This window comes from Pezoporus wallicus, unplaced genomic scaffold (assembly GCF_028554395.1).
Source record: "Pezoporus wallicus isolate ANWC-B61680 ecotype Strahan unplaced genomic scaffold, APGP_CSIRO_Pwel_v1 contig_6597, whole genome shotgun sequence".
NCBI lineage: Eukaryota > Metazoa > Chordata > Aves > Psittaciformes > Psittacidae > Pezoporus > Pezoporus wallicus.
In genome coordinates this window covers 1,189,103-1,203,490 of record NW_026635331.1, presented here as the reverse complement: position 1 = coordinate 1,203,490, position 14,388 = coordinate 1,189,103, and the positions used below count along the sequence as shown (strand labels likewise).

The 14,388-nt window shown below is 38.4% G+C and overlaps 1 protein-coding gene across 4 annotated transcripts in view; it reads left to right on the top strand.

Annotated features, from left to right (window-relative positions):
- Positions 1-14,388, top strand: part of INPP4B (inositol polyphosphate-4-phosphatase type II B) — a 311,298-nt gene that overhangs the window by 38,502 nt on the left and 258,408 nt on the right. Inside the window, exon 2 of one of the 4 annotated variants that reach the window (XM_057419360.1) lies at positions 4,047-4,098. The exons of 2 other annotated variants lie outside the window; for them this stretch is intronic. In XM_057419360.1, the coding sequence (XP_057275343.1) occupies positions 4,087-4,098 (12 nt within the window). In that variant the 5' untranslated portion in view covers positions 4,047-4,086. Of the gene's footprint in view, positions 1-4,043; positions 4,099-14,388 lie in introns of those variants that run through there. One more of the 4 variants, XM_057419349.1, reaches the window with a different exon arrangement.

The window sequence follows — 14,388 nt, the reverse complement described above, 5'->3', positions numbered from 1 at the left end:
AGGGCAAATAGAAAGATACAGTGCAAAAGATGTAACTTATCCTTTAGCTCAACAACTGAGGAACTTGATCAGGAATTAAGAGTTGTAGTTCTCCATCAGATGGTGTCAGTGCTGTCCTCTAAAGAACAAAGGCTTCTGATTTAGAGACCGAAACTGGATTCTGAAGCCCGTGTGCTGTGCATTAGATGCCTTTTTAAAGTGTGTAAGAGTATTAACCATCTGAAAAAAAAACCCAAAAAAACAATGAAGAGGATTGAATAAGAGCATAGAATATTTTGTGGCTTAAAAGGCAGATCTATTTAGAAATACACTTCTGGCCTTATTTTGCCTTCCTTGCAGCATGGTGCTGTTAACTGTAATTTGGACATAAACATATGTTTCCAGCCTTCCACTGGTCAAAATTACAGCTATAGAACCTAATATTAAATTAATTTCAGACAAACCAAGGAGGAGCTATGAGAGAAGAAAAGATCTCTCATGTATATGTCCAGTATAATTTTTTCACTAGGTTCAGTAGATGTAGTTCTAATAACCGAAAACTGTTGGTTTTGTGGTTGTGGTTTTTTTTTTTTCTTTTTTCTTTTTTCTTGTTTTATTTTTGATTGGGGGGTGAGGAACAAGACCTCATTTCCTGAAAGTACAGAAGAAAGTGTTCCAGAATTGAAAACTGTTAGGATATACCATAAACCAATAGGAAGCACTTGGTGTCCTAATCAGCATCAGTATAACAAACATGAATACTAGAGTATATAGTGAACTTTTATAGTTAATACTTCATATTTTTTTACAGTTATTGTTCCGGTGAAGGAGATGGAAGTACAAGGCAATCTTGCCTTCTACCCCTGCCCCTTGAATACCTGTTTGAGCTTCCTAGTTATTTATATGCCTATAGCCAGAATGTATTTTTAGCAGTATTGATAAACTGTGGAAATGCAGGGTAAAATTATAGCTTCTGCATGAGGTTATAGAGACAATGGAAAGCAAAACATACATTTTTGTTTCTTAAAATGTATGTGGGAGATGTTGTCACCCATATAACCTTGCGGTTTTTCCCTATTACTTGCACTACCCCCATACTATGAAAGATAGTATGGTGTTTGGAGGACACAGGAGTGGAAAACACAACAAAAAACGCCATCTCTTGCTTTTTGTTTTGTTTTTGATATTTCAGTTGACCCTCATATCTGTGGCTTAGGTTTTCCTCAGCTTCAACAAACTAAATAGCATCATCATTGTCTTCCTCCGTTCTTACTCATCTTCATTCTCTTCCCTGGCAGCACCATGAGATTCAGTGCTAAAGATCTGGCTTTGCTGGCCAGGCAACCATCAGTTTCTTTTGACAAGGAAGGAAAACTGAAGATTTGCAGGGTGGTCGGGGATGAAAAATTAATAGGTAAAATGACTTGCACTGAAAACTACCTGTGTTGCAGTTGTCAGCTTGCAGTTTCACTAATCACATGCACCTTGGAGTTTTCAGTTTTCTTCATTACTGATGCTTGAGTGGTGCTAAATACCTTCTAAATAAAGAAGTTTAAAGCTAGCTCTTTAGTTTGCTTAAGTTTTCAAGCTTCCTTTGTCATGTCTCTGAGAAACAGTACTTGGTTCTTACATTATTATTATTATTTTAATTATTTTTTCCTGTTAAGAAAGATTGATTTTTACTACTTGTGATTGCTTATCACTAGTCATTAGTCACCCTATTTTCAGTTCCTCAGGAGCTGCCCCTCCCATACTCAAAACCTGTTCTTTTATCATTATAGATTTTCCATGGCTCACTTCCTACCTCTTTTGCAGGTTTCTTCAGGCTTTTATGATCATGTTTTAAATGTCTTTCAATTTCCAGTAAGCTTGAATAAATGTCTGTTCCCTCGGTAGCTGTTAAGAAATAGCTCCTGTTTAGCTGTAAAATCAGCTCTAATGCAATAATTTCAGCCACAGCAAATGTTTTATTTTCACTTGTCCCAGTTGATCTTCATTGTATTATGCTTATGCTTATTTTGGGGAAAAAAAAAACCAAACAAACCCAAACGAACACAGCCTCAATTATGATGAGTGGATGAGAAAATTTTGTGCCACATTTTCAGAATATTTATTTTCTAATGGCAAGTAGACAGTTTCCTGTGGAGGATACAGCAAATTTCTTGGAGATAATACTAGTGAGCTTTTCTTTTTGGCTGCTTTGAGGTTCCTCAAGAGGATTCTCTCCCCATGTTCTTGTTGTAGGCAGCATGTCCAGTGAATGTATGGTGTTTATGAGGATGTTTTTAAGTTTTCTTCCCTCGTGAATACTGATATTGCCACTAAAAACCTTAGGTTGACCAGAGACAGACCAAACATTCATCTAACCCACTATCATGGGCTCTCTGTGCCATGGTCAGTGGTGATAGAATCTAGGAAAGTGTTTAAAAAAACTATGCATGTGTAGGATGTTCCTTTTGCCCTGTAAATCCTTCTGGCTTTCAGCAATCAGATTATGACTCCTTGAGAGAAGGGTCACTTCTCTTGAGGTGTTTTGGTCACTGTATATGCTATCCGCTGGTATACTATCCACTGATCATCGTTAGTCTGACTAATCTTTGGACTTGCTTATTTTTCACACTTACGAGGTAGTGACTTTCACAGTCCTATATAAAAATGACTTTTATGAGAAAAAGCAGCAGTGTGAATGTAACATTCCTTCCTTTTGGTCCCTACAGGGTTCTGGAGGATAGAATTTAGTCTTAGCAGGGTCCTGTACTTCTACTCTAAAGCAGCATCCTTGCCTCTGATAACTGTGTTTAGATTTTTAGTTGGTGGATATGCATCTGTATTATTTTCTGTGTTGTTCTTGTACTCTAATACATCTGCAAATACCTAGGAAGTTCAATTCTTTTTCTAAAAACCAACCCTGGTTATAAGTGAAACCAGTTATTTTATGTCCTGTGCCTGGGAGCGTAAACCTTCCACTCTCCTGTGGGGGAAAAGCTATTCTGATTTTTTTAAATGTTGCCTATTGAAATTATCAAGAGGAAGGAAAAAGAATCTTATTTATTTATTGTAACAATATAGGCCCTCCATCCCCCCTGGTCCATGTTATGTCTCTAGCAATCGCCAGCTTTGAGGTAAGTACAAGAGTTCCACAGAGGTAGCTGTGGAATAACATGATCTTAGGGCACAGCTGTTCTTCCTGCTCCCTAGCAGTTCAAGATTGGCTGCTGTGTGGACATGTGGGGTTTCACATGCCCTCTCAGAAAGAAAAAGGAATATATCTTACGTAAGGCCTTTCCCTCGTATGTGAAGAAGTGGCATCGGGTTTGTCTGAAGTGCTCACATCTGTATAGCAGGTATATATATGTATCTGTCTGTACCTAGAGATGTATACACAAGTGCTTTTTTAAGAAGAAAAATTATGCAATTTTAAAAGTGGAAAGTTCAGGAAGAGTAACTTTTGAACCCTTTTGGACCCACTCACCAACCCTAAAGTTCTGAAGCATTCCCTGTTTTTAAAAGTTTAAGTGCCTGCATGTGTATAAACACAAATATGTTGTTGTTCCCATTGGTTAAGCACTTTTTAAAAGTGTAGTAAGAGCAATAACAAAATGACTGTGAGTATTTAGGTTTCATTTGCTTAGTTCTTATTTTCTAACAATTATAAATTTAGATTAGTGTGTTGTAATCTAAGTGGGATAGTAAATGTTTTTGTGTCTTAACAAGGATTATATTTCATCTCTTGAAATAATTGAAGAACAAGCTGTTCCATGCCCAAGTGGCTGTTTCTGCTCCAATGTGAGGAAAAGGGAGGAAAACAGAGAAAACATTGTTGAGTGTGTGCCGCAGTCACCAATTCTCTTGGCTGCAGAGTAGAAGAAACCTTCTGGGAAGTTGCTTGGCATTTAACAGCATGTTGTACATAGGCAGCTGCTGAGTGAAGCTGGCTTTTTTTGGTTGTTAATGATTCTTTTTTTCCTGACCTTTATAACTAATGCATCTTCTTTAAGAAGCATTTAATGTGTGAAGACAAAAGGTTGTTTTTCTTAATCTCTTACTTCTTTGCATGTAGAACTGAGAGAGAGATGGTGCCGTCTGAAAGGAAATCTGCTTTTTCTAATGAAAAATAAGGTAATTCATTTTCCTATTGCTTTTCTTGATGTGTTAGTCTAATTAGTGAAAACTTGAGTGATCCTTTTTTCATGATAGCTCTTGGCATTGTGTTTTCAGGGAGAAAAAAAAAATCACTATTATTAGAATAGTGGAGATGAAGAAAACCCCACCCCATTGTTTTCCTTCAACACTCAGTATTTTTCATGATATCAACATGCCTTAGCTGAATCTATGGCCAGGTTCTGCTTATAACACATGCAGGTCTAAATCTAGAATTACTCCACCAAATCCACTGGAATAATGAAAGCAAAGTCTCACAGCTGTATAAGGTAATGTGTTAATGTTCAAGATGCAATTTCTGACCCCTACTACAGTTTTTTAGTGTGGTTTTGTAACTATGTTTATCAAGAGTACTTTTATTTTTAATTCCTTTGTTGTAAAGAGTAATTATGTGCTTAAAATGGAGGGCCTATTAAAATAGGGTCTGACCATGGCACACAGTGGGGGTCTTGCAGGAGCTGCTGAGTGCCCTCATTTGTCATTGGCTTTATTAGGAGTCTAGGCCACTCATCCTCTGGAAGGAGCAAGCACTGAGTGCGGAATTGCTCTTTTTTTTTGCCCTTTCTGTCTGATATTCTGAACACTGCTTCTGTAGTTGCCTGAAAATAGCGCTGGATTGTATTGAATTAGGGAGTAGTATGAAGATTGAGATACTTACCTGTTAACCATAAGTGTTTTATAATTGGCTTCTAGGGTATTTTTATACTCTGTGGTCTAGCATTTGGATGGAAATTATAGTACTGCTTGACAGATTGCATATTCTGTTTGAAAGATTTTTGTCAATGGGATATAGTGGCTTATTTTAATATAGTTATGAATGTGCACATACAGCATACTTTTAAAGCAGTATTTGCTACCTGTTCAGGAGCATGGGGTAGATTTCTGTATGCATGCAAACAAATGAGACTGTGTGATGTAAATGTTTCTGTGGCCTGAGTTCCATATGGCTGCGTTCCCCTGGGTGGTAGAAGGACCAAGAAGTCCTTCACCTACATAGGTGAAAGCAAGTTTATGGTCACCCCTTTGTCACACCCTCAGAAGTTATCATTCTGCTGTATGACTTGCAGAGACTATTTTTAGTAAAAGGCTCTAAGTTTCAAACTGCTTTCTTCGACTCTGTATTCCTCCAAGTCTCCTATTTTCATGGGAGCCTCTGGCATTTTGTAAAACAGTTTCAGGGAATATTTTGAGCAACTTTGCAGCTGTGAAGAGTAGGAGAATTTTGCTGAAATCAAATATAGCTATCACTTTGGCTCTGGAAATTCAGAGAATTAATGTTACTATACTAGAGGGTTTAGTGTGGATTGGTGCTTGGGTTCATATGGTGTGTGGTGTGTATGTATGTATTTTAATGTGTAGATGAGATGCAGATGGATGGAAGATGAGGCAAGCTCAGTTGGACCATCAAATCAACCAACCAACTAGTAAATAAATGGGAATTCCCCTTGAAATGCTGTGTTTTGACTGAACCAGTTAAATAGGTGGGTGATTTTTGTCTCTATGTATAGGTCAGTTTTATAAAACTACATCTCATTCTGGTTTCCTTGTGTAAAGAAGTTTTCAAAATTTGCTGTAGTTACATATGGAGCCGGGATATGTGACAAATCTTAGTTTATCAATAAGACTAGTGACCTGATTAATGTCAAAGTGCTTCCAAAGGGGATTTGTATCAGGTACTTTCCTTAATTAGGGAGATCAGAATAAGAGAAAAACTTGGATATTCAAGTTGGACAAATTCAGATGATCACAGGATGATTAGTCACTGAAACCCAAGTGTGATGAGATATAGTGGGTTCTCAGTTTTAAAATGCCACAGCTTAGTAAGCTCAGTACAGAGATCACTGAGTGATTAAAGGGCAGCGTCTTACAATATATCAAACTAAATGATGTAGTACTTCCTAGTCAGCTTATAGCCTAGGAATTTGTAAAATGGTCATTTTCAGAGGCTTCATCTTGTTGGGTACTGTAAAGGATAGCTCCTTTGACAGAGACCTATCTCCCCTGAATCTCAAATCCCTGTTTCAAAGGGTGCAATTTATAGGCATACTAAGTAAATAAAACCAAGCAACTTGTATGCTGTGATGACAGAAGGGAGTGTACCGTGTATTTTCCTTTTTTGCTCCCTTTTTCCAGCCCCATATCTCATTCTGGAAATGGACAGGGTTCCCATTTGAAGCAGACCCCATTTGAAGCAGATAAGAAATCATAGTTTGAATTCTGGGAGTGTAGTTTGCAGGATAATAATAACTAAAAATGATCTTATCATAGAAGTTATTAAGCATCTTAAGCATAGTTGCCAATTTCCTGCTTTTAATATCCTACTGAAACCTTTGATAATTCATGTAATGTAGAGTGTGAAAGATGTTCCCAGAACAGCACTGATGAAGCCATGTTCCTATTTTTGTTGCTGGGACCTGACTTGGGTTATGGCTTGATGTAGAAGAAAAGTAACTCTGTTGTTTTAGAAGCTCATCCGAATGCTGAATAGTTAACTCCAGAAGTCATTGTTGTGAAATGAAGACTGATTTGCTGCTATTCCTTAATTGCTTTCGGAGGTACGTGCATGTCTGCATATACAAATGCTTATAGTTTAATGACAGATTGTCATTCTAGTTCAAATGTACATAAATTATACTACTTGTATAGAAGAAAATTCTTCCCTATGAAATTGCAAAGGATGCTTCCTGACTTATTTGTGCTGTAAATCTTTAGTGTGGCAATATATTTTCAGTGTGAGGAAAAAATGTGGTTTATTCCATCCACTTTATCATATTGGATGCAGCAGAATAACCTATTAGGCATCTTAAGGACATTCATTTTCCTTGGTCTAGCAGTGGAATTGGTTATTTTGGACTTTGAGTGGGCTTGGTAGTAGACATGCTTGTAGGCCTGAGGCATAATCTGGCATCTGCTGGTGTTGGTGAAACTTTTTCCTTTGGAGACTTCAGTGTGGTGTGGGTAGGTGGGTTGGTGTTTTTTTATTTTTTATTTTTTTTTCTCTGTCCTCTCTCCCTTTTCTTCCCCCCCCCCCCCCCCGGCTTCCTACCACATGGTAGGTACTGGTTCTAGGTGATACAGCTGTGGGAGTAAGGGATCTGCAGGAGTGGTCTTTGTGAGGAAAAAGTCAGGGATCCATCAGCAAGTGGTGCTTCTGGGAAAATGTATTTAAGAAAGGGCAAAATGCTGCACAGCAGTGAGGAAGTGTGAGAAGCAGCCCTGCAAACACACAGAAGGTCAGAGAAGGAGCAGAGGAAGGATCTGCTCCAAGTATGGGAAGAGATATTCTCCTGAAGTCTATGGAGGAGACTATGCCAGAGTACATGGATATGTACTGAGTGATCTAGTGATCTAGAGCCCATAGCTAGCCCATGCTGGAGAGGGTCCTTCTGGAAGGAACTGCAGCTCCTATGCTGGAGCAGATGGTCAGTGTCTGCAGCCCATGGGAAGGACCCCATGCTGGAGCAGGGAAAAAGTGTGAGGAGGAAAGAGTAGCAGAGAGGAACCATTATTGACTGACTGCAACTGCATTCTTCATCCTCACTCGGGGAGTGGGGAGGAGGTAGAGAATGGAGTGAAGCTGAGCCCTGGGGAAAAGGAGGTGGGGGAAGAAGCTGCTTTAGTCCTTGTCTTTGTTTCTCACCATCCAGGTCTATTTTATTTGGCAATAAACTAGATCAGTTTTCACTGGGTTAAGTCTGTTTGGTGTGTGATAGTAACTGGTAAGTGATCTTTCCATCTTCCCATCTTCCTCTTAACACATGAGCTTTTAAATTTCATTTTCTCCACCAGTCCGGGGGGGAGAGGAGGAGTCAGACAGCAGCTGGGTGGGTGGCTGACAGCTTGCTGTCAGCCAACCACAGATACTGTCCTTTGTGGCAAGTGTATGTTTATTCCTTCCTGTGTGAAGTCCCAAACCCTTGAGTTTCTGTGTAGGCTTTCTGTCCACTTCTGGGGAGGTGGTAGATGTGTGCACTTGTGTCTATTGGAACACTGTCAATATACTATATGCTTTTGAAGGCAGTAGTTTTGCAGCTGTGCTTCCTAAAGCCATGCTTAGCAGTGCTGACTGGGCTGGGGAGCCTCATGTGTGACAGGGCTTCTAGAGAAAAGTTTGACATTGTGCTAATCTTGGAGCAATTTTTATGGATCCTAGTCCAAAATACTTAAAAGTAGTTTTATTAATGTTTTCAAAACAGTTGATATTTGGAACTAGGGAACTAGAAAGTGCCGTGTGCCTCACGTTATTTACTTACTTAGATTCTATCCAATTCCAACCTGGAGGTACTTTCTTCCAGAACTCATGTGAGGGGGAAACTGGGAGGAAGATTGTCAGGCAACAGTTGCTTATGCATATAATAAGTATTATATATTTACGTGCCTTCTTTCATCAGTATGGAAGGGGACTTTTGATTAGAAGTGTCAGATCTCTTTGGGGATTGCAGTATTGTTTACTTGTTTTGTTTTTAATTACAGATGGGAATTTACAGAGATGTTTTTTTCTCTTTTTTTTTTTTTAATACCAAATGTCATGCTGTGTCATTTCCTTCTTTTCTGGTTTAGGTCCTTCAGAATAATTTCCTGTCTTAAAAAAAAAACCAAAAACCACAAACCCTACTGTTTGCTATATATGTGTGAAATTGGAGTGTTTGTACTGAAGTCAAAAAAGAAGCTACCTAACCCGTCTATGGTTCATTTTCCCATATACTAATATTCCCAAATGGTAATGCTGATACTTAGCCAGTTTTCTAAATTATTTGTAATCTACAGTAAAAAATACACTAAAAACTACAATTATGTTTTTGCATCTTGGTAATAGTTCCAGAGGGCCCATTATGTTTTATTGAATAAACACTTTGACATTCCTACTAATTTTTGAATATATATTTAGGAGTTTATTTTAAAATAGATTTTTGATCAATAGTCTGTGGTGGATTCTCTAGGAGAGTCATTAGTGTATCTATTGTATAAATCTTTCTTAATTTGTGGCTTAATGATCCTTAGGGGGTAATCATTCCAATCTGTTAGGGCAATTTGTCCATGCACTGGCTCAATAAACCCACACTGCTTTTTTGCGTGAAAGGCTGCCTTTTAAGACTTCCATGATGTATTGATTTTTTTTAAAATAATCATGTAAAGGAAAAGAAGTTTAGTTAAATGATGGCCATATTTAAAATAAAAGCTGTTATGGGTGCTGAAAGTACTTTAAATTAGCAGCCATATTTCAGACATAAAATGATAAAGCTGTCCTTTTTTCTTTAATCACAGACCATAGAATGGTTTGGGCTGGAAGGGACCTTAAAATCATCTAATTCCGATCCCCCTGCCATGGGCAGGGACACCTTCCACTAGATCAGGTTGCTCAAAGCTCTGTCCATCCTGGTCTTGAACACTGCCAGGGATGGGGCAGCCACAGTTTCTCTGGGCAACCCATGCCAGTGCCTCACCACCCTCACAGGGAAGAGCTTCTTCCTAATATCTAATCTAAATCTCCCCTCTGTCAGTTTAAAGCCATTCCTCATTGTCCAAATCTCAATAGTGTTGTGGTAGCAAACTTGTATAACATGTTCATACTGTAGTGGATCTATATGCTTGTTTCCTAACCCACTGAAACCAAAGGATTTATACTGAAGAAATGACAGATTTAGCTACACAGGTGTAAATGGAAGTGCTACAATACACCTGCTGCCAGAGACAATTAAGTGAAAGTTTGATAATATTTTGAGACTTCTCTAGTAATGATTTATTTTTCCTTAAACCAAATGCATTATTAGGTTTAAGATTTTGTAGATGAGATTATGAGCAAATCTAAATGGTTGTGCTGTCAATAATTGCAAGCTTTCTTGCAATGTTTGTGGAAACTTAACATAAATTATGTTCTTGTAGCATTTATCACAACTGTAATGTACTGGTAATGGGAAAAAGGCCTCAAAGTAAGATTTCAGATTGACTCATAAATCAATAACAAGAGAACCATGTGAAAGGTAGAAATAATAGAAAAATGACTTCTGATGTATTTCTGATGTAAATTACACTGTAATGCAGCTGTGAAAACGTTACTTGGATTTTCATGGTGTAGTTGTATGTAAGTTATGCCATAAAAATGTAAGGCTATCAATGAATCTGCTCTGCAGTCAGGCAGGTATGCACAGTGTATTTTCAGCATTTAAGCATAGCTGTATAGCTCTGATATGTTTTAAATACTCTTACAGAGTGAGAATGCTTTATATTAGAGCTGTGAGGCCTTTTCTGGTCTGTTGGACTATGGGGTTTTCTCTCTGTGTGTGGTTTAGCGTTCTGTAAGTCGGTGATCTCTCCAGGGCATCTCGAAATAAAAGTGTCTCTTCTGGCTAAGGATGTACTTTTTATAAACCATTTTTCAGCAGTGATTTCAGTTTTCTAGAGCATGCTCTATATCAGTGTGTTTAAGGTCTGAGCAGCCAGTGTAAGTGTTGCTGTGCTGTATAGCATTGCTTTGGCATTGAATGTCACTGCTGATGTTGCATTTTTTTGTTAAATGCTACTTGTTTGGTATTGGTTATGACCGTGTTTTGCAGTGTCTGTAAGCTGACAAGCAGGTAAGTGAATCTGGGTCTGTAATATCTTTTCAGAAAGTTTCAGTGAAATATGTTGTTACTGTGTTGGTAAGATTTTGATTTACACTAGGAAGTGTGCTAGTTAGAGACAAGCAGAAAATGACAGAACTGTGGCATAAGCAGATCTGGAAGCTGTATCAACCCTTACATGGCTCAGAAGTCTGAAGATTCTCAGTCCAAACCTCGCATGTACTTTTTCCTCCATTTAACTGAGATGTGTAGTGTTGGAATGATGATTTTAACCTTCCTCAGTAAGGTATTGCATCCTGTTGCTGTAGTAATGTGTTTAAGTCAGTGAGATGTCTTCTATGTGTTTTAAGTCCATTTCTTAGACTGGGCCTATCTTTAAATAACAACCAGTTGTGTTGCCCCTTATGTTATACTGTAAAGGTATTTTAGAATTTTTTTTTTTTTTAATGTCTCAATTTAAATAATAGTTTTTTTTTCCCCAGAATTTCTTGATCTTTTTAGCCATATTGGATTGGAAAAATGCTGTGTAGAGAGCTCTATGCTAGTTGAATGCTGTAAACTCTAGCCTTAAAACCCCACTAAACATGATACATAATACCAGTGTAGCCTTAGGGGGCAGGAAGCAGCTGTCTTCATGCTGCCAGTGAAGAGATCATGTGGGGACCATGTAGTTGCCTGCAATAGTTGGGGCAGAACAGTAAGCAGACAAGCATAACCCTCAATTTTCTTAGTAGCTCTTCCTGCAAAGCAATTGTAGTGCTGACCTAGACCCATATATTTTAGTTCTGCAGACCCACTGCAAGCTTAGAGCACCATGTTGATAGCAAGGGCACAGTGAGCTTTGTTACTGAGAGCCTGTGTGGTACCAGTAAGGTGAATGTGCTGACTTGCTGGAGTCTGCCTTCCAACAGTACTTGAAAATGGAATTTATAGCCATCAAGTAAGGACAAACGTTATTTGCTCCTATTTTTACTATGAATTGAATGACTTTATATCTCTCTTTTCTCCCATCTTCACAGGATCCTGGCAAGCCATACTGTCTTCATGCCATCTTTGATTCTGTCACTTACCTTGCAGTTGCTCCTTCCTGCCTCCAGATGTTACTGACTTATTCCAGATAGTGAAGCGCTCCCTTTACTTCTTCTGCTGTCGGAGGCAGACCTTTCTTAAAACCAGTGCTTGCTTTGATAATTCCATTCTGTCTTCTGGTTTTCTTCTGCCTGCTTTAATCTCTTGCTTAACTTGTTCCATAGTGTCTTCCTTTCCTTTAGCTTTTTCATGGCATAAGCATGCTTTAATCCTTACTTTTTTTGTGCTACCTGTCCTTTACCTACCTGCTCCCCAAGCTGTGCTCATTACTCGTTCGTATCTGAAGTCTATGACTACTTTGATTACAGTGTTACCCATGGCATTTCCATCCCACTCTTTCCCAGTCCTGTTGCCATCTCTTGCAGTCTTCAGAACAGTCTTACAGTAATATCCTTTGAATAACCTCTTCCAAACGAGAGCTAAGAAGCATCTCGCTTGTTCATGTGATTGTCTGCCACTTTGAATGATAGCTCACTGACTCCATTTTCTCCTGGTCATTTGCAGCTTCTCCCTTTGATTTTATGCTTTTTGGGGATTCATGATATACTCTACCTAGAGTTGAAGCACACAGAGCAAAACTGACTTAAAACTGCATATTCTTCAGTATTAAATTGCATCTGCATCTGCCTAAATACCTGTTTCTCCAAATTCCACTTTCATCTTGCTTTTCAGAGACCTCTTCCTGTGCATTTAGCCATGAATTCAATTTCAGCGGGAATCCAACAGCTGCTTAATCTTTCCTATCAAGCTCTTCCCCCCCATTGCTTTTGATGGCTGAAGCAAACATCATTTCTCTTCCTGCTACTCATACCATTTTTAGCATTGCTTTCAAAAGGAATGTGTTTCTGAGTATTCATGTTCTGGCTATGTCTGTGTTTTTCCAGATTCTTTTCTAGATGGACCACTTTTCTCTCTATCACCTAAAACTCTAGACTGGGATAATCTTATTTTGTGTTTTCATTTACTGAAATACCTCTCTCCTGATCTTGGTGAAGATGAGGTTTGGTTATATCCATTACAGCTGTTGAAAAATAGATTCCCTGTTTTTTTTTGTTTGTTTGTTTATTTTTTGTTTTGGCTTTCTGTTTGTGATTTTTTTTTTTCTGACTGTTGCTCTTTCATTTGCACCTGACTCTTGCGTCTTTTCTTTTGTAAGCTCTTTATTTTCACTATGAAGTTTTTTTCCCAGCCTCCAGTATCCTACCTGGTCTACATTTAAAGTCCTTCTGACTTTGAGTGGTGTCTAGCACAGTGCCTGCTTTCATAGGTCTGTGGAACCAACAAGGAAGTACTAAAACAAGATACTTAGTAAGAAATGTAATTTTTCTCTTAAGTTTTGCCTTTATATATCTTCTTTTCTACGATGCTTACAGGCTCATAATGATAACGCTATTTATTTATCGTTGTTTCTCATACAGGCTGACATGGACTTGGGTGTCTGGTATATAAACTCTCTGGCTTTTCTTGTGGTTTGACATCTATGTTCTCTCTCTCTGTACAGTGGATAATATCATTAGGTCCTGTGGTCCTTGATCTGTATTTGTAAAGGCTCCAGTGATATATATAAACATTTAATCTGAGCAAATCCCTAAATTTGTGTTATCTAATAGAATTAGCTATTTTTTTATAGTTGTTTGTGCTTTGCTATTCCTACAGCAATTACTGTGTTGCAGTTACATAATACATGGAATTGTATATGTTAGAATTACTTACTGGCAGTAATCAAGTACCAATCTTATTTAGAATAGATAATTGCATAGATAACTCTTTAGCAAAAGGTTATAGAGCATCCCTGTGTGCTTTCTGTCTTGGTTTACTGGATGTCGCTGTATTTGGTGCTTCAGTGAACCCTGAGGTGGTTCTTGGAAAGTGCAGGGTCTGGCAGATGTGTTTGTTGAGCAGCTTCACGCATGGCTGCGGAGAGAGTCCTGGGGCTGAGCAGACATTCGCTATTTAAGTTTCCAACATCACAACTCTCTTAGGTTCTATAGCTATTTTGGGAGACCTGGGTGACAATTTTTGCTATGTAAGCTATGGTTTTTAGAGATAACTCTTATATCCATCTGTTTTTAGTGAGAGAAGACCCAATAGCTATGCTGGAAACAAGAAAGGCTTTGGAACTCTGTGTGCACATGCTGAGCAGACAATGTGTGGCAGTCCTAGCTGGGTAGACTGCAACTGAAATACTTCACAGTTATCTCATAGAATATTAGCTCCTAACACATGAAAGAAACCTAGGGATGGAGAAAGGCTAATAATACCTGTGGAATAACATGCTGTGGTAAGAGGCAACTCCTGCTGCAATCTGTGAATCTCTGCTAAAGAATTGTTTTGAAGTTGGTATCAGCTGTAGCTGGAAGAGCTGCTTGGCCTATGAAACTGTTTGACAATGCATTCTAGTGAAGAGCCCTTAGGAAGATAAAACTGTATCAAGCCAAGCACAGAACTGGCACTTTCAATTGTGTTAATCTGAACTGGAATATTACTTCTAAGAGAAAATGCTGTGAAAGTTAAAGATTTATCTTTGAAATAGTATTCCCACATTTCTTTAGTGCTGAGTGACTAGTAGTCAAAGGAATATGCCCCCTTCTTTTAT